This window comes from Hibiscus syriacus, unplaced genomic scaffold (genome assembly GCF_006381635.1).
Source record: "Hibiscus syriacus cultivar Baekdansim isolate YM2019G1 unplaced genomic scaffold, ASM638163v2 tig00110020_pilon, whole genome shotgun sequence".
Lineage (NCBI taxonomy): Eukaryota > Viridiplantae > Streptophyta > Magnoliopsida > Malvales > Malvaceae > Hibiscus > Hibiscus syriacus.
In genome coordinates, this window is record NW_024062568.1 from 2185736 (window position 1) to 2208798 (window position 23063).

Genomic DNA, 23063 nt, shown 5'->3' on the forward strand with positions numbered 1-23063 from the left:
TATGAAGAGTTGGAGATGTAGGACTTGGGATACAATGACTTTAGGCCTTCGGGTATACCTTTGTTAACTTCAGATGTAGAGCAATTGCTGCTAATGGATATTTTTTGACACGTTGACCATTTCTATGCTAACTTCAGTGCCTTCGGGTAGCTTCTGGCCAACCACAACTACATATGAATTTTTTTTAATGAGGAGATGAACTACCAAAACATTTGGAACCACTCTTTGCTTTCTTTTCCAACCATATCCCATCAGTAATCAACAACCTCAGAGACCTCGTTCCCTGCTTCCACCCTATATATATCCCCCCAAACAACTCAAAGTCTCAAACCATTAGACAGAACAACCACCTTCCTTTTCTGCAGGGTTCCAAATCTCCATAAATGGCCTCTTCCAATTGTTTTGTTTTATCCATTTTCATGGCTCTGTCATTGTTGAACATCAATGTTGGGCTAGCAGCTCGTCATCTCCTCCATATGCCACCATCTTTGCCTGGAGTAACGTTGCCACCATTGCCATCTATCCCCAATCTCCCACAACCGACATTGCCAACATTGCCTACAATGCAACCATCGTTGCCCAAGCCTGGAGCTCTACCTCCACTTCCTAGCAGGCCAACATTGCCTACCATGCCATCCATCCCTCCACTCCCTAGCATGCCGACAATGCCAACCATGTCATCCATCCCTCCGCTTCCTACCATGCCATCCATCCCCACAATACCAACTACAATCCCATTCTTCTCGCCACCTCCTTCAAAAACTAGCCCTTGAAAGTTGAAACCGTTCACTCATACAGAGAGTTTGGACTATGTGTCTTTTGCTTTGGTGTGGTTGTTCCTTTAAATATTAATCTTGTATCACCTCGGGATTATGTAGGAAGATTTTAGTCATTTGTTTCTTTGCATTGTACTTGTGTATTTCTTGTGTTGTTCTTGTATGATCAGAAGTCACTTTGATTTATTTATATAGAATACTCTAATAACAATGTATCTATCATTTCCACTTTGATCTATTTTATCCTTTCATACGACCATTCATAACTTGTGTGCCACATCCTAGAGAAGTAAAGGAATGGTTAGAAGTGCAGGCAACAATTCATGTGTTTCCTTTACTAAAAGTATTGAAAACTATAGATTGTCACTAAATGAGTGTAATTTCTTCTCATTATTAGATGGTGCAAGGAGTTAAGTTGGAGATAGGATTAACTATTTCCCTCTGGGAATAATGAATCGTGACAATTTATGTGAAATGGAAGAGGGACTTGTTGCGTCCACATGTGCAGAAAATGAATTTGTAAGAGTAGAGATTATATATTTTCTCCAACATCACAGCTCAAATTCCAGCAGCCAGGATTATGTAGTTTTTGTCATTTTATTTTCTTTTTGGTTCTCGGTTTTTAATCAAAGTTGCATTCCTGCATGCTTTGAGGAGTGAGGAGTGCTGGGGAATAAGATGACCTTTCTGGTTCTCTCCTTGTCTGATGTTTCAATGTGAACAGGTATCCAAGCATCTTATTAACATTTTGACAGCAGTTGTATGTTACATGGATTCTAGTGAAAGCACACACTTGGTTTGTTCTAATGTTTCTTCTAGAAACATCGATCACAATCCCTCGTCTTTCTTTTCCATTATCATTTCTTTGAGCTTGGTGGATTCTATGTCAAAAGTTTTTCTTACGAAAGTGATTAATTGCTATGTCAAGTTTCTATCTAACGGGGTGTCTAGTTAATATAATTTTAGTTTTTAATTTTATTATGCCTAGTTCAGGCCGGGACAAACGCCACCCTTTGATTTGACTCTTGAGATAGAATTACCATGTTCAAATTTTGCTTTTCCACGATAATATACCAATTACATTTACGCATGACTGAAGATATTTGGTTGACAACTTGAGATGTATGCTTTCTTGGCAGTCGTATTTTATTGGACTAAGGGCTTCTAAAAACAATGTTTTAAAAATATATCCATAAAGAAAAGCAACATCTTGTGGCTGTAGTTTAGTGGTAAGAATTCTATGTTATGGCCGTAGAGACCTGGGTTGGAATCCCACATTCACATAATTTTAGCTTTTTTCTTTATCTTTGTGGTTCTACTGTGAGGATCGGTGGAGAATAAGATGACCTTTTTGGATTCTTTGATCTTTCAATCGTTGATCTTTTGTGATTCTACTCCGAGGATAGGTGGGGAATAAGAAGACCATTTTGGGGTTGTTTGATCTTTTGTTGTGAGCACGAATATAAAATGCAATGACCATCACATATTTGTTCACTGTGATATTTATTTTCAGCTTCCTCATATAAGGTATGGAAGTTAAGGGTAAGGTTTATTGTATGTATAATTTATACAAGAACTAATACAGGACACATTGCACATGAAGTGCTGAAAACAATGTGGTTTAGGTTTTGTTAGATATGAAGAGTTGGAGATGTAGGATTTGTGATGCAATGACTGTTGGCCTTAGGGTATACCTTTGTTAACTTCAAATGTGGAGCAATTGAGTTAAAATTATGGCCTGCTAATACATTTTGTTTAACCATTTGTATGCTAACTTCAGGTAGCTTCTGCCAACAACAACTACATTTGACGATTTTTTTAATGAGATGAACTACCAAAACATTTAGAACCACTCTGTGCTTTCTTTTCCAACCATATACCATTAGTAATCAACAACCTCAGAGACCACGTTCCCTGCTTCCAGCCTATAAATATATCCCCACAAACAACTCAAAGTCCCAAACCATTAGACAGAACAACAACCTTCCTTTACTGCAGGGTTCCAAATCTCCAGAAATGGCCTCTTCCAATTGTTTTGTTTTAGCCATTTTCATGGCTCTGTCATTGTTGAACATCAATGTTGGGTTAGAAGCTCGTCATATCCTCCAGATGCCACCAGCTTTGCCCGGAGTAACGTTGCCACCATTGCCATCTATCCCCAATCCCCCACAACCGACATTGCCGACAACGCAGCCATCGTTAACCAAGCCTGGAGCTCTACCTCCATTTCCTAGCATGCCAACATTGCCTACCATGCCATCCATCCCTCCGCTTCCTAGCATGCCAACATTGCCATCCATCCCCACAATACCAACTACCATCCCATTCTTCTCGCCACCTCCTTCAAAAACTAGCCCTTGACTCATACAGAGAGTTTGAACTATGTGTGGTCTGTGTTCCTTTAAATATTAATCTTGTATTATCACCTGGGGATTATGTTTCAGGATTGTAGCCATTTGTTTCCTTACATTATACTTGTGTGTTTCTTGTGTTGTTCTTGTATGATCACAAGTCACTTTGATTTATTTCTGGTTCCCTCGTCTGATGTTTGAATGGGAACAGGTATATAAAAATCCAAGCATCTTATGACAGTAGTTGTATGTTACATGGATTCGAATGAAAGCAAACACTTGGTTTGCTCTAATGTTTCAACTACAAACATTGATCACAATCCCTTGTCTTTCTTTTCCATTTCCATTTCTTTGAGCTCGGTGGAATCTATGTCAATAGTGTTTCTTCAATAGTTTCAAAACGAATTCTTATATTTGTGGTAAACCATGTTTACTATTACTTCCTAATCGATCTGAAGGAATTTTAGTTAGATTATATATTTTGAAATAAACATACTGTTGATTTTTATTCAATCAGTTCAATCGACCACTACACTCTAGTTTCTACAATTTTACTATAAATTTATATAAATTCTTACACATTCATAATCTATCTCGTATAAACTTTGATACATTCTTATATTAATATTATTTTTTAGGTCACACTATATGTATATGTATATGTATATGTATATGTATATGTATATGTATATGTATATGTATATGTATATGTATATGTATATGTATATGTATGTATATGTATATGTATATGTATATGTATATGTATATGTATATGTATATGTATATGTATATGTATGTATATGTATATGTATATGTATATGTATATGTATATGTATATGTATATGTATGTATATGTATATGTATATGTATATGTATGTATATGTATATGTATATGTATATGTATATGTATGTATATGTATATGTATGTATATGTATATGTATATGTATATGTATATGTATATGTATATGTATATGTATATGTATATGTATATGTATATGTATATGTATATGTATATGTATATGTATATGTATATGTATATGTATATGTATATGTATATGTATATGTATATGTATATGTATATGTATATGTATATGTATATGTATATGTATATGTATATGTATATGTATATGTATATGTATATGTATATGTATATGTATATGTATATGCATATCCCTCCACAAGAAATCAAAAAGGTGTTTATGACATGTTTTTAAACAATGTTATGCCCAAAGCCAACACAAAATCAGCCTTCACATGGAATACACGAGCAATGTTCCATCTCCCTTATCTCAAAACTGGCTGCTCATCACCCACATTCCCATATATATCATAAATCCTGCATAAAAATATACACACCCAGGTATCATTGTTTTATAATTTTTAATTAAATAAATATTTACTAAATAAATATTATATGTATTAATTAAAATAAAATTAGAGAGAAAAGATACCTGCCAATGCATCTGCTAATGAAAGTGACATTGTATCGGAGGTTGAGTTTTCTGTCAAAAAAATTAGATTACGATGTTAACATTTTTAAAATTTTGGGGTATTAATCTACATCCAATGGTACCAATGAGTGCACATAACATATATTTCTTACCTGAATCACAATTGGTGGTGGAATTGAAGCTCCGGCACATGCACAACTGCTTAACCCCGTCGGTTTCGAATCCACATGCTCCACCGGTGGCCTCGCAAGCTCTGCAGAACTCGTCGTTGCCTTGAACCGAGTACTTCACTCGAATCCCATAGGACCACCCACCAGCCCCATCAACTTTCAACGGTGCTAGACTATATGCACTGCTGTACCCTTCACACTGTAGTCTGCTCAAATTTATAGCCTTGATTGACTCGAACGCCACCGCACAACACTCCGGTGGAGCAGACCCGTAACCCGAACCTAACGTCTTATGCCCCACCATCCTCCACGCCGGGCAGTCGTAGTATTCCTCACATCCCATCCCTGATACATTCCTACAAGGCAGGTGCTGTCCGGGGAAACCCTGGAACACCGGTGATTCGGCCGAGCAACCTATGAGCATGAACACGTTGTCTGGCGTTGGATTGAAATACGGCGCCCGCCATTTCTCTACCGCGAAACCGTTGCCTCGACCACCTAGCGCGATGTTGTCGCATGTGGACATGTGGGGGTCGTGTAACGTGAGTGCTTGATAAGCATAGTCTATGTCTAGGACCCTGTATGACCCGGAACTGATGTGGAACATTAGAACATCGTTCATGCAGAACAAGAGGTCTTTGAAACCGGGATGGCCGCAGCCATATTTGAGAGAAAACGGATAATCCAAGGTGATATTTCCGCAGTAGGATCGACACGAGCTGGCTCGACTGGTGGCTAGTAATGCTAGGAAGCTCAAACAAAATGTGTTACATATGAGCAAAGTCATGGCTAGCAGAGAAATTGTCAGGAAATTGCATTGGATTGGAAATTTAAGGTTTTGGGGGGGGGGCAATAGTACGGAGGAGGAAGGAGTGATACCTTGCTTGGAGAGTAGATGAATGGCAGGAGACCCTTTATTCACATGGTGTGTTTTGCTTTTGTGAGGAATGACTCTGCTAACTTTAGTTTGCTTTTTAAGTTGGCAGATACAGAAAAGTTGCTGTCGGATTTACTTTATCATCAAGGAATATTGTAAGTAACTTTAGTTATTTTCAATACTTGTTGATGGGTTTGCTTTATTAGTATAGATAATGGATTTGCTATTTTACTCGCATATATATCTCGACGTCAAGGTCATCGGGCGCCGGACGACGTGAATCCGATAAAGAGAGTTGACAGTTGCTGTTTGTTTCGTGGAGTTTCACAAATCTATTCCGATAAAGAATGAAGAGATAAAAGGGAAGACGATCAAGTAGTTAGAAGCAAGGACGGAAGTAAGATTTTATGTCCGATGGTGAACTTATAAAATTTTAAGAGAAGACGAAATTATAAATTTTAGGAAATGAAGACATATTTTCAATTAGAAAATACAAAGAGTATATCTATAATATATAGGAATTTTGAAATTTTTTAGGTATGTCCCTCGGTCCATCTCTAGCTAGAAGTTGAGCTAGCCAAGTCCGGAGGTGTATGAAAAGAAACTAATGGAGTTTAGTAAGCAATTAGAAGATGAGCACACCAGGTTTGAAGGTGCTCAAGAACAAATGGATTTGGCAAACATGCTGCTAAAAGATTATCAAAACTCGATGCAGGTTAAGCTTCTGCTGCAATTGAAATGCTTTTTCCTTCCATTATTGTGCTTGCACATAATTTACCTGCGCTCTTAGATGTGGTTCAGTTTCTGAAATCTTTATGCCCTATTCTCTTGTTTTTCATGAAATCAATGAAGTGAGATTGAAGATAGAAGAAATGTGATCGGCTTCGCTGAAATCGAACAAATGCGTTTCAGGGTCAGATGCATCCGGGATGGCACTAGGATGTACCTACATTATGAAGCCCTGCAATTTGTTTATGCATCTATATGTTACTACATCATCGACTGGGTAGTCCATTTCTAACTTTTTTTTATTAGTACGGGTGATTATAAGGTAGTATTCATTTATAATATTTCTTAACAATTAACAAAACACACACTCTACAGACGATGTTGCTCGAACCTAGAATCTCAAGGGAGAATAACACTGCTTTTAATTATTAAGTCCGCTCAATGGATTCAGGTAGTCGATTTCAACTATATTATTTGGTACCGTTGACTAAATATTATAGTATTTGGTTTATTTTAATGTTTCTGCTTTAATTCCTTAAATTATTTGATCTTGGTGTTGTCTTTGACGAAGTTGGGAAATAAAATAAAAAATTTAAAACTATTTTGTTGATGTAAACTTTCATCGCTTGACAGTTTGGACGAGTAGTCTAAGGCGCCAGATTTAGGCTGTGGTCCCAACGGGCGTGTGTTCAAATAATTTAAGTTGTAAATTATATTCTTTAATTTAAGTTGTAATTTACGATTTTATCTAGGTGGAATTAGCTTTCTTTCTCTTAATACGTTTGAGATTTAAGGTTTAATGGTAAAATAAGAAATATAATAAAAAGTTGATTTGATATCAAAGAACAAAACAATCAAATAATATTCATACTGTTACATATATATATATATATGAAAATATATAATCATCATCTCCAGACATTTACACAACTAAACCCCATCTGTCTCACTTTCTCCATTGCTTTTACCCAATTTGCATTCACTTCCTTCCAACCATTGTTCCAATTTAGATTCTTTATCCGCCTTGAATTCGTCGTAGTTTTCTGACACGAACAATAAACTATCACCAGAAAGTTTGGCATCGTCCTCAGTTCCACCCTTCACTTCTTCATGGAGTTTATCTGCCAGTAGACATCGAACTTCAGTTTCTATCGGTCCCTTGGACTCGAGTTCTGGCCATTTGATATTGCTCGCCTTCTCCCTTGTTATCTCATCAGGAATTGAACCAATGCTAGCAGATGCAGACGGCACTGGTGGAGCAGGACATCGAATTGGCTTATGAGGCTCAGATTCTATCGTTCTCTTGGACTCGAGTTCTGGCCAATTAAAATCGCTTGCCTTCTCCCTTGTTATCTCATCAGGAATTGAACCAATGCTAGCAGATGCAGGCGGTACCGATGGAGCAGGACATCGAACCGACTTCTGAGGCTCTGTTGCACTTGGTTCCTTGGACTCGAATTGCAACCACTTAAAACTGCTCGCCTTCTCTCTTGCCGATTTGAATAGGGTTGAAAAATAGTTACTTCCATCCTGCTGCTGGACATCTACAGAACCATAACTCCATGATATCGGTCCCCAAGATCTAGTCCTTGTTATGGTAAAGCCCGAATCAAGACTGTGGACCAATCCTTGCTTCAGTTTCTCATCCGATGATATTAACATTAGCGAATTCGCAATGTCCTTGATCATCTCGTCGACAATGGGGAAGCCACATTCCTTCATCGTCCTCACCATGGTGATCGAATCTTCCGAGTCCTCCGAATGCAAACTCGCTTCCCAGGACTTCTCCGCAACTCGATTACTGAGATCAATGACGTTCGGAACCGCATCCTGCGTGTGCTTTTGAACATACAAAAGACCGAGCGACGGTTCGTTCGCGATGTACTTGATCATCTCTGCAAGGGATTCGGTTATCTCCACGAAGCCGTCCACGGTGGAGAATCCATTCATCTTGTTGAAGGTGAACCACAGTTCATCACTGGTTTGTCAACAATCTCAAAAAAACATTTTGAAATGTAGGGCTTGATTTCATAGTTTACAATTTGTTTCTTCATGCAATGGACTCGAGCATAAATTCTTCGAAATCACTCATAATGCTAACCAAGCAAAAATAAACAGACAACTCAATAGACTAAACAACAGGCATCAGGCATTGAAATCAATACCCACATCGAAACAACGAAAAATAACAAAAACCCAGAAATCAAAATGTATTATCGACTTTGATTTTGTTCAATTAAAACAAAAAAGAGAGGAGGGGAATCACTTACCAGAAAACCCTCTTGAAGAACAGTTAAAATTTGCCAAAGAAAGAAAAAAACGATCTTCGAAGTTAGAGATTCAAAACTTCAAACTTGGAGCGTAGAGAGGCATTATTGATTTGGATTTTTCTTGTATTTACTCAGGAGAGTGGGATATGACATCCATGGACAAAAGGGAATTTTGGTTTTTGTCGCTTTCTTCAAATCCATCGTTGTCTACACTTCACTGCTCATCTGTAGTGAGTCGTTTTCGGATCTCATATCCATATTTTCAACTTTAAATGATATTTTATAAATATTTTAGGGTAAGCTGTTTAACTATATGGTCAAAAATCATTTTAACATTTAACTAGATAAGTGACGTGGTCATTAAAATATTTTGATATAATTATACAGTTAGTTCCTGTTACTTATATATATATTTTTTAATTTGATCATAATTGTAATAAATTAAAATAAATGTAATCCTCAAATCAGGAGGTGTTATGTGTCATTAGTGACACCTATCATGGCACGTGTAATTAAAATAAATTTATTTTAATTTATTATAATTAGACTAAATTAAAAGAATATATAAGTAATAGGGACTAATTGTGTAATTATATCAAAATATTTTAACGGCAACATCATCTTCTCCGTTAAATGTTAACGGTAGATGGCTTGATTGAAATATTTAAATAGTTGGATGGTTTGATTGATCAATTGAAACATTGGTAGTCAAAATGATTTTTAACCACAATTGAGTGGTCACCCGTATAGTTTACCCAATATTTTATATTAAACCATGATAGTAATGATGTAATATACGTTACGTCATTTAAAATAATTGTATGTTATGTGTCGTAACCGGTTTTCGTCCGGGCACGAAATATTTACTTGACGGGAAAAGTGATGTGAATAAATGGTTTTGAAAATAATTTGGGAGTCGCCATCGGCCTTTTGGGTCAGGTAGGTCGAATACCTAAAAAATATCTTTTAAAAGAGTTTTTAAGAAAACATCAATTAAAATATAAATTGATCTGCGTTTTAACCAAAAATTCGTTCTTTTTAATAATAAAAAGGGATTCGTGGTCGGTTACGTTTAGGGAAGGATTAGCACCCCTACAACGCCCAAAATTGGTACTTTTTAATTATAAATTGTCTCTATTATTAGAAATTTAAAAATTCAAAATATATTTAATTTATAATCCTATTTAATTTAAATTTATTATTATAATTTTAAGAAAATATATTAATATATATCTTTATTTTTATAAATAAGATATTTATTTACTTAGAAATATCAGAAAAGGGCTTCTAGTTGCTTTAAGACAGCTCCTTTCTTAATATTAATAAATAAATAAATGTTAATAAAACATTTATCTAAAAAATAATTAAAATATATTAATATATGATTTATAAAAATAGGACATTTATTTATTTAATAATATCAGAAAAGGACTTCTATGTATTTTAAGACAGTTCTTTTCTTAGATATTAAAAAATAAATACATATCAAAATATGTTTTATTTTTCTTAAAAGTAATTTATAAAATTAAATTTATAAAATAGGATTTTTATTTAATAAACAAATAGAATAAATAAATAAATATTATATATATATTTATATAACTTAATAATAATAATAAAATAATCATGAAGATAATAATTTAAACATATATCAAAAGTAATAATAAAATAAAATAATAATAATTAAAATGAAAGAAAATAAAAGTAATAATATTAAAATTATTGGATCATATTCATAAATATATGAACTTAAAATGTAAAAATAATAAAACTTATGGTTAAAATTAAGATCATATAAAATTTAATGATCAAATTATAAAATATAAATATTTAAGAGACATGGTTAGAATTATCATAAAATATAAATACTTGTAGTATAATTAGCCATTAATTATTTAATAGGTGATTAAAATAGAAATATTAAAATTATTAGGGATTAAATGTGATATTTATCCTAAATATATTATTTAATACTGGTAAGGACTAAAACATAATAAAATAAAATTCAAAGACTGAATTAAAATGTTCAGAAATTAATTTCAGTGACTAAAATGAATAATTATAAAACTTGGATGGCTACGAAAAGGGTTTAGCCATGCGCAAAATTATAGATATACCCCTCCTAAAACGACGTCGTTTGAGGAGGGGTATAAATCCCCAAACGGCTGGCCCGAAGGGCTAGCTCTCTCATTCTCTTTTCTCCCTTCTCTCTCTCAAACGAGAGAAATTTTTTTCTCTCGCTTCTCTCTAAGTTTCCCTCGCCGGAGGGAAACCGGCCACCGTTGGCCACCTTGTTCCGGCGTCGGTGACCGCCGCCGGCCACCGACTATGGTGGCCGAAAAATCTCAAAATACATAAAAATAAAAGTCTCACTCTCCTTATTCCGATTTTGAGCCTTTTTATTCCTAAAAGTCTCTCATTCGGCCTAGATCTAGGCTTTTACCTTCGGTTTTTGGTGGTTGTACGGTGGTTTGGAGACTCCTACAAGGGTAAACTGCTCCACTCTCTTCTCTTTTCTTTTATTTTTTTATACTGGTTGTTGTGTTTTTCGACTTTACTGTGGTTGCTCTCGATCTTTGTTGCTGTTGCGTTCCTCGGTTTTTTCCCCCTTCTCTCGTCTTGCAGGTGATGGCTTTATAGCCTCGATGAGGCTCTCGTCGGACCGGTTACAAGGGTGTAAGGCTCGGTGAGTCACCAAAGCTATGCTGGTGACTCACCATAGAGGCGACGTGTACGGCTGTTACCATGGCAGCAAAGCTTCTGGAGGCTTCTGGCGAGGGCGTGGCAATGGGCGTCGACACGGAGGAGGTGGCGACAGCGGCGGCCGCGTGGTCCCTAGGGTATTATAACCCTAGGGTTTCTTGTTGTAAAACTTTGGACCGTTGGATCTTGCCAGATCCAACGGTGGAGATCGTCTGGCGGCTGGGGATGAGATGGAAACCCTAAAAGGGTTCTGCTAGTCCTGGACTAGATTGGGCCGATTTTGGTTGTGTAAAACGGGCCTGATTATTGGGCTCCGGGTTTTGTAATTATTTATTAAATAATAATAATATATAATATATAATATTAATAATAAATAATAATACTAATAATAATAATTTTAATAATAATAATAAATTTAAATGAAAAAATTGATGTCTACAGCTGCCCCTCTTTGCTCATCCTTGTGTTAACAAGAATAGAGCAAAGACGAAAAAGACAATAATTTTTTTCATTTGGCTTCCCTTGATTATGATGAGAATGTTGAAATAATTCTTCTTTGGGATTAGCTCTTCTCATTATGAACTTTTCCGCTGGGGATGATGTTGACATATTTCCTTCTGTGATAGAGTCATTCAAAAGGTTGAATAAGTTCTTCTCATTCAGATGAATTATTCTCATTATGAACACTTTTGGAAAAGCTGATCCATCAGATGATGGATTTGAGCAAAAGGTTGAACAAATTCTTCTCATTATGAATTTCTTCTTCCTTCTTCAGATGAGTTCTTCTCATTATGAACTTTTTCTGGAAAAACTGATCCATCAGATGATGGATTTGAGCAAAAGGTTGAACAAATTCTTCTCATTATGAATTTCTTCTCATTATGAATTTCTTCTTCCTTCTTCAGATAAGTTCTTCTCATTATGAACTTTTTCTGGAAAAGCTGATCCATCAGATGATGGATTTGAGCAAAAGGTTAAACAAATTCTTCTCATTATGAATTTCTTCTTCATTCTTCAGATAAGTTCTTCTCATTATGAACTTTTTCTGGAAAAGCTGATCCATCAGATGATGGATTTGAGCAAAAGGTTGAACAAATTCTTCTCATTATGAATTTCTTCTTCCTTCTTCAGATGAGTTCTTCTCATTATGAACTTTTTCTGGAAAAACTGATCCATCAGATGATGGATTTGAGCAAAAGGTTGAACAAATTCTTCTCATTATGAATTTCTTCTTCCTTCTTCAGATGAGTTCTTCTCATTATGAACTTTTTCTGGAAAAGCTGATCCATCAGATGATGGATTTGAGCAAAAGGTTGAACAAATTCTTCTCATTATGAATTTCTTCTTCCTTCTTCAGATGAGTTCTTCTCATTATGAACTTTTTCTGGAAAAGCTGATCCATCAGATGGATTTGAGCAAAAGGTTGAACAAATTCTTCTCATTATGAATTTCTTCTTCCTTCTTCAGATGAGTTCTTCTCATTATGAACTTTTTCTGGAAAAACTGATCCATCAGATGATGGATTTGAATCTTTGCTAAAATTTTTGAAATTTCTGTCAAATATTCAACATGGATAAAATGAATGAAAATGCTCCTATTTTGCAAATGTCTAAATATGATGCATGAATGTTGATGCAATCTTCATTTGACTTCAAAATGGTGAACTCGGTTTTCCTCCACTTCATCATTTATTGCCAGGGTTACCTCTGGATATTAGTGTAGCAACTTATGCTATCAAGCTTGCATTTCTGAAGAACCATCTGATCAACTTGTATCTTTATGTATTCTTTGCTTCATGAAAGTTTCAGAAGAATTGTTTCATTTGTGGAACTCTTGTCGTAGTCAGAATTATGACCTTAATGACCCATTTTGTCTTGGATAAAACCAACTTTATTTGTTTGGACTTGTGTAGAAATCCCATAAAGTTTTCATCTTTGAAAAGAGAATCTGTCATCTTTAAAAAGAGAATCTATCATCTTTGAAGAGTGTAGATGTAGATATGCCTGACTCAACAGGAATTAATTAAGAGAGTAGAGTCTGTTCTAATTTGACTCTTGAAACATATCACAAGGAGGATTTATTCCAATTCCTTTCATGTCTCCACATCTAATTGGATCTCGAACAAAGCAACTCAAACCATATCATGTAAAGATGTTTAACAACAACCTATTGTTTGATCTTAGTTGGCTCCAATAGTTTCTTGTTGTTAAAATTTCAGCTCTCATTCTGTGGAAAGAAATCTTCATCATATCTCAACTTCTAATCTTGGGGTTGAAGAAGACAGACTTCATCTTGGATCAAAAATGGAAACCATATGATCACAATATTGGTTCAGCACCATAATCACTGGTTCATAAAACATTTGACAATACATTCATCTTTTCATGTGGTTTCTGTCGAGATGTAAAACACTTGACAACACATTCATCCGTTTCTGTGGCTTCTGCTCAAATGTTTGTAAAACATTTGACAACACATTCATCCTTTCTTGTGGTTTTTGCTCAGACGTTCATAAAGCGTTTGACAACACATTCATCCTTTTCTGTGGCTTCTGCCAAGATTTCTTAATCATTGAAGCTCTTTGCCTAGTGTTCAAAGCTTTTGAATGATGTCATAAGACCATTTGAGAGCAAAACTCAGTGGAGATTCAAGTGTGATATTAGTATGACCAAAAAGTTGGTCAAATTCACAAAATGTACTAGTGTCGAATTGAATAGGAGATACCAACTGATCACGTTTTCATATCGGGCAAAGGCAAATATAATACTGATCACGTTTTCTTCTGTAATGAGCGTTGTAAGAATTAGAAACATATCAACTATAGGGGCCATGTACAGGAAGAGGTTCATGGAATTCTTGCCGCTGGGGATGAAACGCACATGATAAACCAAATAGATGAAAACTCGGTTTAGTCTAGCTGGTAATGATAACCCCAGTAACAATCCGGAAAGAGCAATATACATGAGCTTCTCTCTTCAATGTCATCAATTAAACAAAACTGATGTGAAAAACAGCTTCGTAACCTCAACAGTATGGTTGAAACTAATTGACAGGAATCTCAAAGAAATGTTTTCAATTATCACCGACACACAAAAGGCCAAATTCAGATTTTGAGGTCTCGATGAACTGATCCTTGGATTGAATGGTTTACAAAGGGACCATCTTTATTCATGCAACCATGATGTAGCTTAACAAAGAACACAATGTCATGTGACACATGGTTTAAGAAGATTGGGTATTTGAAACCATACTTGCTGAATAAATATTTGTTCAACAACATGACCCTAATGCAACTGCCTGATGAACGAAGCAATTATGTGTAGTCAGATTGACTGTTATTGTTTCACCATTTTCATTCTGCATATCTTTATATCTCATTGGAAATATTTGTTCAAGTCAATGATCTTGACATAGGATAATATGGGCTTTCAACATGCCCCAATATTGGCTAATACAAAAAATACCTCAACATTCTTCATTCTGATTGAAAGGGTTTTCAGCATGCCCCAACATTTTGCTGATATAAATGTTCAGAATACATCAATATTTCTGATTCTAATTGAAATGGGCTTTCAGTCTGCCCCAATATCTGCTTCTGATTCAACTCTCAATGTATGTTTAACTGAAATGTCATGATCCCCACGAGGTCCAATTTTGACAATGAACTATTGTAGGTACTTGTGGCTTTATTCGTGCCCCAAATCTATTTATCTTGAATACTCTCATTCTGGTGTCACTAAATAGTAATATTGTCAAGTAACTTGAGAAATTCTCTTGATATTGTCACAAACTTAAGCAGTACTCAATCATTCTGACAGAAACGTCTGAGATATGTGTCTTCTAAATGAGGTGACCATTTTCTGTATCTGGAGGGATTTAGTCGGACAGAGCAATATAAATAGCTTGGTAATCTGTTCTAGGCTGACACAGTGGCTTATCATCTTTCAGTGAAGGTCATCTCTGAAATATATTTTTATATGGGAGAGAAACCAATTTATGCAAACAGTAATCTGATGCAATGACAAGACTACATATACAATGGTACAAGCTCATCAGAAATCCGCACCCATGCAACATGTTGATTCTGATAACAACTCATCTGATTATGAAGCGATCTTTTAGGATGATTTCACAGATATTGATAGTTCTTCTGATATCGAGGAAATCATGAATTCTGATTTTGATGAGGAGAGTAAACTGTTATACTTGACAAAAATGGGATTCTCAGAGGCTGAGGTTTCAATAGCCATGGAGAGATGTGGTCCCGATTCATCAATTTCAGAGTTGATAGATTTTATATGTGCTGATCAAATGGCTAAGGTTATTGATGTACTTCTTATGGTAGAAGATATGAAGCCATTATGCAATGATCCCAATTACAAGCAAAGGCAAAACTTGGGCTATGATTTGTGGAAAAGGAAGAAGCAGAGGAAGCTTGAAAAGAAGCTTCTTAATGAAGATGATCATGCAGTTCATCTTTCAATTCCAATGATCGGTTCTGGGGTTCCTACCGAATCAGATCAGATAACTCAAATAACACTTCCAGAAGATGCTATTGGGTCTCCTTATTTCTACTACGAGAACGTGGCACTTGCTCCAGTTTAATGTTTGGACTGGAATATCACAGTACTTATTCGATGTAGAGCCAGAATTTGTAGATTCGAAGTATTTTCATACTGCTACACTGAAAAGGGGCTATATTCATAATCTGCCAATTGAGAATAGATTTCCTCTTATTTTGTTTTCTCCACGCACTATACATGATATTTTTCCATTGAAAAAGAAATGATGGCCTTCCTGGGATCCAAGAACAAAGTTGAACTATTTACAAATATGTACAGGAAGTGCCAAATTGACAGAAATGATCTGTAAGGCTCTTGAAGCATATGACGATAAGCCACCTTCGAGTGTCCAGAAGTATGTTCTTGATGAGTGCTGAAAATGGAATCTGGTATGGGTTGGAAGGAATAAAATTGTTCCACTTGAACCTGATGAGGTGGAAATGATTCTAGGTTTCCCTAAAAACCATATACGAGGAGCTGCTAGAGACATGTTCTCTAGTGATATCAATGTCCTATATCTTTTCTCTGGAATCAGTGATGCAGAGGTTGCCTTCTACTGTCTTGGTATATCTTTGAAAACAGATGTGCAAGAACTGAATGATAATCAGCTGGAGCAATTGATGAGTAGATTTAACGGACTCGACCTTGTTGTCGGTGGCATCAAACGTAACAACCTTACTGGAAAAAATAAACATCATCAGGATGAACTAGAAGATTTTTCTGTTGGTGCATTTTCTTGCAATGACTGCTACGACAACTCTCTCTTCAGCTGCTCCAATATATCCCACTCTTTTCGAATCATGGAACGGTTTAGTTGACAGTAAAACTAGTCATCTTCAACCTTTGGAATCCTGTAACCAATGTGACCCTATATAAAAGGCATACAAATGTAGAATTTGTTCCAATGTCTTATTCTGTGCCATATGTTCTCAAATTAGAATTCAGCAATCTTCTGAAGGACATAATGAATATCATTTTGACAAAGAAAGTGATCGGCATAGAAGAAGTAGCAATGATGTATCAAGACTTGAGCTAACACCAGAGTGCAGGTAGTGACTTGCTCATGTTTCTATGATGTAATCTTCTAGAGAACATGAATTGATGGTTGGGGAAAATAATCTGTCTGGTAATGCTTATCGCCCTCAACATGAGATAAACGATAATCTTTCTTGATGAGCTGCTAATAATGTCATAGGGGGTGTCACAAGTTCAATTCCCCAGACTTTCTAGCTTCTTGTACCACTTGCCTTTAAAAATGTGAAGTGCTTCATTCTTCGGGCCTCGTTCATTCTTTTTATACAACAAAGGTAGAATAAGCAACAATTGCTTTAAGGACCTTCCTCATTTGAGACTGTCCTGTTTGAAAATATTTTTTCTCCTTTCTTTATTGAAGAATGAAAGAATTTTGTAAAGTATTACCCCTTTCAAGTTCACAATATGATCAGATCATAAACAATGAGTTTAATGAATATCAAATAAATCAACTACACTTTTAAATCATTCAAAAATCATAGTTCTATGGCAAGTGTCAAAATTATTGACTGATTTGAGGTGTAGGTTGATTTTGGTAAAGTAGGTTCTTTCAAGTTGGTTCAGTATGTCGCTTCGGGCTTCCACTAACTTGAAGAAATGGTTGTTATGCTCATCTTGTAGAGATGCTTCTCGTTTCCAGAATCTCAGGAACGTTTTTGAGATGTGTGGTGCTTCATTAAGAGTTTAAGATCGTCTCTTATGTCGTTGTTGCACCATTCAATATTCGAGCCGCCTTTTCAGGTTTTCAACTCGAATCCTCCTTTGGTTTCAAAGATGTTTTTTTAAAAATTTATATCTTGAACCCTCCTTTTATCATTTTTCATATCATGCATTAAAGACTTTAAAAACCAATTTTTTCAAATAAAAATAATCTTGAGAGGCAGAATGAATTCTGAAAATATTCTCTTTTACTTAGAAATCCATGTACGATTAAAATGGACTTTTCAGGTACGTAACGTAGGCCATGGCTTATGGTTATGAAAAAAAGGATAAAAAGGCCCAAATAAGTGTTTAAGGGTTATCAAACCAAGGATCAATTCATTCTGATGCCATCAATCTTGTTTTGTTTGACTTGGATCTGCCTTGCTGGGGAATTTTCCATCAACTGGATCCCTCTAGACTGCCAAATTTTGGATTCATTTCCATTTTCTCATATCTCCAGCATTTCTTGCTCTTCTTGTTTGTACTTGATCAACCTTGTAACTTGAGGCTCAATAAGTCACCCATCTTGATTCAATTTTTTTTCTTCTTTCTTTGCTGGATGAGTATAATACTTCAATTGCTTTGAGCACCTCCTTTTCCTTTTGCATTTTGGAGGTTTTCCATTATTCTTGATTGGATTGATCTTCAAGAATTCTGTATTTGACATACTTTGTAGTTCAAAACTTTCATGACTTCATGGAAACTTGTCTTCGTAATAAAACTGTATTGACAATCTTTATTCTTGTGAGCCAATATCCTTTACCTTGCCCCCCAATGTAGAGGGTGATCCTTTGGTTAGGGTTGAATTAGAAGAAAAATTATTCAGGCTCAAATGGGGACAACAAATGATATATATATATATATATTAAAGGATAAATGAAACAATGCCGTTCATCATCTCATACACAGAAACCTTTGTAAAAATAGGTATCCACAGGGGGATGAATATTCAAGATTAACTTTATTTACATGAAAAAATGTAATTAATGCATGATATATTTATTTCAATCAATCACTTTCCCCTTCTTCTTTGAGTATGCCCTAATCACTCGAAATTATCATCAATGAGTTGGTCCATGATGCCTCATCTCGTCTCTTCTTGCAGTAAAATTCACGAATAGTTGAAAGTTTGGTTCTTTTGAGGTCTTTTGGTTTATGATGGTTTTGGAAGGACAAATGTGTGACTTTTGAAGTCGTATATATGGTGGAATGTAGTATCATCAAACCAACCAACTCTATCCGAGAAAGTAAACATCTAGAGTTGATGTCTCAAAAACAAGTAGAGACATTTCTTCAGAATCTCAGATAAATGTAGTGTTAGGATTTGGTTTTGGTAAGGGTCGAGTAATTGGCATTGGATGGGATATTGAAGATATAATTTTACCACTTGCCAATAGATCTATAACTCTTGAAAAATTAAAAGAATATTTAATCTACTTGATACTCAATAATCTCAAGATTAAAATTTGATTCCTTGCTCATAACCATAAAAGAAACATATTTATTTATTGCACAAAAGGCGGAGAAAGGAACAAAAAACATATTCAAACAAGATGCTGAAAATAGAAAGTACTACAGTGGTAGATAACACTTCCACTTGTTTCTGCATCATTACTCATCTAATGTTGGGTGTGTACTTAGCCCAAGATTTTTATCCTTATTTGCCCCCCATTTATTGATCATTTCTTGTGTCAAGACTCCCTTGTCGAAGAACGTCTCTATTTCCTTTAACAGTGACCAACAATTCCCTGTTGAATGTCCAGATACCCCCAAGTGAAAATTACAGAAGCTATTTTGATCATAGCAATGGGCATAAGGCTTTGGTGACACCTTCACCAATCTTGGTGTAATATATTGACCTTTAACCAAATGAGGGTACAGGTCTGAGATAGATTCTTGAAACATCTTCAGAGTTTTTCTCGCTCGCGAGGCTATTACCTTATTTGATCGTTCTGAACGACTGAATGCTCTCATGTTATCGAGGGGTTTCTGAATACTCATTTCAGCTATAACTGGGGTAATATTAACCAGATTTCTTAAGTTGTCCTTTGCCTTACTGGTTTTCGAAAAATCTGATACATGTATCTGAGGTGTCTTCTGGGTTATATCTGCCTCATTCTTTCTTAGACCTATAGGCCAATCTCGAATTACATCCATGGGAGCCTTTTGATTTCTTTTCCTATTTTCTTGTGCCCGATATTTTTCGTAGGATTTGGTTACATTAGTTTCTGTTGCAACAACGGTTTCTGAACATTGAACCTTAACCCCTTCTTTTATCTTGTATTTTTGAATTGCTTGCTCTAAAGGGTCTTGGAAATTTCCCTTAAGGTTACCAGGAACCTTAGCTGAACAATTTGGAATTCCAGTCTGATTTATCCAATGAACTTCCTTATAGGTCCAATTCTCATTTGGAGGCCACTGTGATTGATCAAGTTGTGGAGTAATTGATCTGTCTAAGAGCATTTTTGGATGCAATTTTTCACTCGAACAGTGGAAGGGAGGAAATTGAAATCCCTGCACATTTTTTCTTCTTGATCACTCTATAAGGTTTGGCACCATATTAAACTGAATAAGACCTCACTGTATTAACCCCAACTTCTTTCTTGACTTTAGTATTGTCAGAGCCTCTTATCTTGCCATTCTTGATAGCCATTTCGATGATTTCTCCACTTATGATGATGTCAGAGAAATTATTAGGGACAACCCCTATCATGTGATTAACATAAGGAAATTTTAATGTGCTGATGAACAAAGTAGTGAACTCTTTTTCAGTTAATGGTGGATATACTTGAGAAGCAACGTCTTTCTATCGTTGTGAATATTGTCGAAAGCTTTCATTGCACTTCATATTCATGCTTTGCAACATTATTCGATCAGGGGCCATATCAGTCATGTGCTTGTATTGACCCAAAAAAGCTTGAGCTAAATCCCTCCAAGAACGTATTTGAGTACGTTTTAGCTGATTATACCATCTGGATGCAGATCCAGATAAACTGTCTTGGAAACAGTGGATCAACAACTTTTCATTCTCTACATAGCCAGTCATACGATGACAATACATAGTGATATGATATGAAGGGCATGTGGTCCCATTATACTTCTCAAAATCTGGAACCTTGAACTTTGGTGGAATAACCAGGCCAGGGACCAAACTTAGTTCTTTGGCATCAAACCCATAAAATGTCTCAACTGTCTTATAGATTTTATCACCTCTTCTATATTTTCCAATCGTTGAGTGAATTTTTCCTTCTCAACTGATTTGTTTAAGTCAAGGACCTTATTACAAATACAAAATTCATCAGGTTTCAACTCAGAAGTAGTAGGACAATCAGTGGGGAATGATGCTCCAGGTTAATATGATGAGTTCTTAACAGCAAAATAAATTGGTGACTGAATTTCCTGGGGTACAGAGGTGAACTCAGGAATATGAACAGGTGTAACACCCAAAGAATTTGTGGGGTTTTCAACAAGACTCTTTCCAGCAGTCAAATGCTTATCAATCATTTCTTTCATATTGTTTAGTAGATCGATCTGAGAATTAGCTTCGATTTGTGCCAACTTGCTCCTCAATTCCTCTTGTATTTCTTTCTACTTTATCTCAAATTTGGCTAGCCTATCTTCAGTTTCTTTAGACATTTTTCTTGTGTCGTGCTGAGCGTTCTTGCTTCAAGGAAAAACCAAGATCACTTCGTTTGAAATCCTTATTTTAATGAATGAATGTTTTAATGTATTATGACATAAAAAATGCAAAGATGCCAAATGCAAATGTAAATATGTGAATGTAATAACAAGAATACAAATTGTGCAATACAAATGCAAAGATGCCAATGTAAATATGCAAATGTAAAAATGTAAATGTAAATTATTTAAAATACCAGAATAGGACATCCAGTTTATTAAGACTGCCCTTTTCTTGATATTGAAAATAAATAACATTATTATTTAATTAAATATGTTTTAATGCATGATGTAAATTTAAAAATGTAAATGTAAATACAAACGTAAAAATGTACAAATGCAAATACAAATGCATGTATGAAAAGATGTTACTCAAGTGATCATCTTAGAACAGATTTCATTGAACGCAAAAGTTTCGGTACATCAAACAAAACTTTATGTAGGGATATATTTCATTCCTAACTTCTCCAAAGCCAAATTAGTCTATCAACTTAAGGGACATATTGCTTGTCTGGACTGCAACCTCTTCCATGACCTTCTCTTTCATTTTCTGTGTCACTTCTCGGAGTTGCTCATTTTCCCTTGTAAGAGATCTTTTCTGTCCAAGAAGTTCTTGAACAAGATCTTCATATATGTTGTTCTTTTCAGCTTGGTGACCCCTGTGATCCACTCTTCTGGGGTACTTCCTAAGCCAATATTTTGAAAGGCTTGATGATTTTCTTAAAATCTTCATGCATAGTTTTCATTTCTGTGTTCAATTTCTTGTTTTGGTCGTTCAAGTCCTTCAAATAACATGCTTGAGCTTCATAAAAATCTTCACTACTATGAATGTCCCGACTGATACTCTTACCATAGACTGCTTTTGGTATCAATCTGGCAGAATCTTTGTGGAGTACTTTTGGTATTAATATAACCGGTTCTCTGTGTGCAGAACTTCCCTCCATCCTCGTAGTTTCTTCAGGATGTCTTTCCTTGGCCGCATCATATTTTGTTTGATCATAAAACTTTTTGTCCATTTACGATTTCTTTCCAATATGATGAATAGTCTTTCCAGTAAACACCTTTTGATTATGCCATGATCATGCAATGTAAACAAAAGAAAATAAACAAATTAGAGCAATGTAACATGCATGGAAAAATAAAAAACAAAAATAGAATAATTAGTACCAACTAATGGAAAAAATATATCTATCAAGGTATAAATCTTAACCTCGTGCTTTCTAGTTCCATGCTTTGTTTGGAAAATTTAACCTAACTGCATGATTTCTAGTTCGCATGCATTTATTCAGGAAAAAGAAATAAATTAAAAGCTAGAGTTTATTTCTCCTTTGTGTATACCTACTGACAAAATTTCGGCATGGTTTCAGATCGGGAGAGTTTATAGGGTTTATTATATGCAGGTTTTCAGTTCTAGGAGTAAAGGTACTCGAACTGTCCTTGTTGATGCCCCCTTGGGCTGTCAACCCTCAATCATAGTCCATTACAGACTTAAGCGGATTGAGTTCAATTCGAGGGGATACATTTCTCTATACCTGACACAGAGGATAAATTCTCACGAAGATATAGAGCATATGAACCCCGAAAGTTACTTGCTAGGTCTAACACGGAGAATAAATTCTCACGAAGACGTCGCTTTCACTCCCACTTAAAAGGGACAAACTCAATTATAGAGCTTTATGTTATGCAATGCAACTGTTGTGTGCGAGAAGAAATGTTCAAACCTCTAACAGACAAATAATAAAATAAAATACTTGAAAAATA

At 35.4% G+C, this 23063-nt stretch overlaps 3 protein-coding genes across 3 annotated transcripts; all 3 read right to left on the minus strand.

The window, feature by feature from the left end:
• Positions 1–463: 463 nt before the first annotated feature.
• LOC120213407 (uncharacterized PE-PGRS family protein PE_PGRS46-like) lies at positions 464–3142 on the minus strand. The gene is made up of 3 exons (XM_039211564.1): positions 2893–3142; positions 2612–2701; positions 464–768 (listed from the first exon to the last, which is right to left on the minus strand). The coding sequence occupies exons 1-3, from the start codon at positions 3140–3142 to the stop codon at positions 464–466; spliced, it is 645 nt and encodes a 214-aa protein (XP_039067495.1).
• A 1235-nt stretch (positions 3143–4377) lies between these two features.
• Positions 4378–5536, minus strand: LOC120213408. Its single transcript, XM_039211565.1, has 3 exons — positions 4732–5536; positions 4580–4630; positions 4378–4464 (listed from the first exon to the last, which is right to left on the minus strand). Exons 1-3 carry the CDS (start codon positions 5534–5536, stop codon positions 4418–4420), a joined length of 903 nt encoding a protein of 300 aa, XP_039067496.1. The 3' UTR covers positions 4378–4417.
• A 1749-nt stretch (positions 5537–7285) lies between these two features.
• LOC120213409 lies at positions 7286–8711 on the minus strand. Its single transcript, XM_039211566.1, has 2 exons — positions 8633–8711; positions 7286–8360 (listed from the first exon to the last, which is right to left on the minus strand). The coding sequence occupies exon 2, from the start codon at positions 8303–8305 to the stop codon at positions 7286–7288; it is 1020 nt and encodes a 339-aa protein (XP_039067497.1). The 5' UTR covers positions 8306–8360; positions 8633–8711.
• Between the last annotated feature and the right edge of the window lie 14352 nt (positions 8712–23063).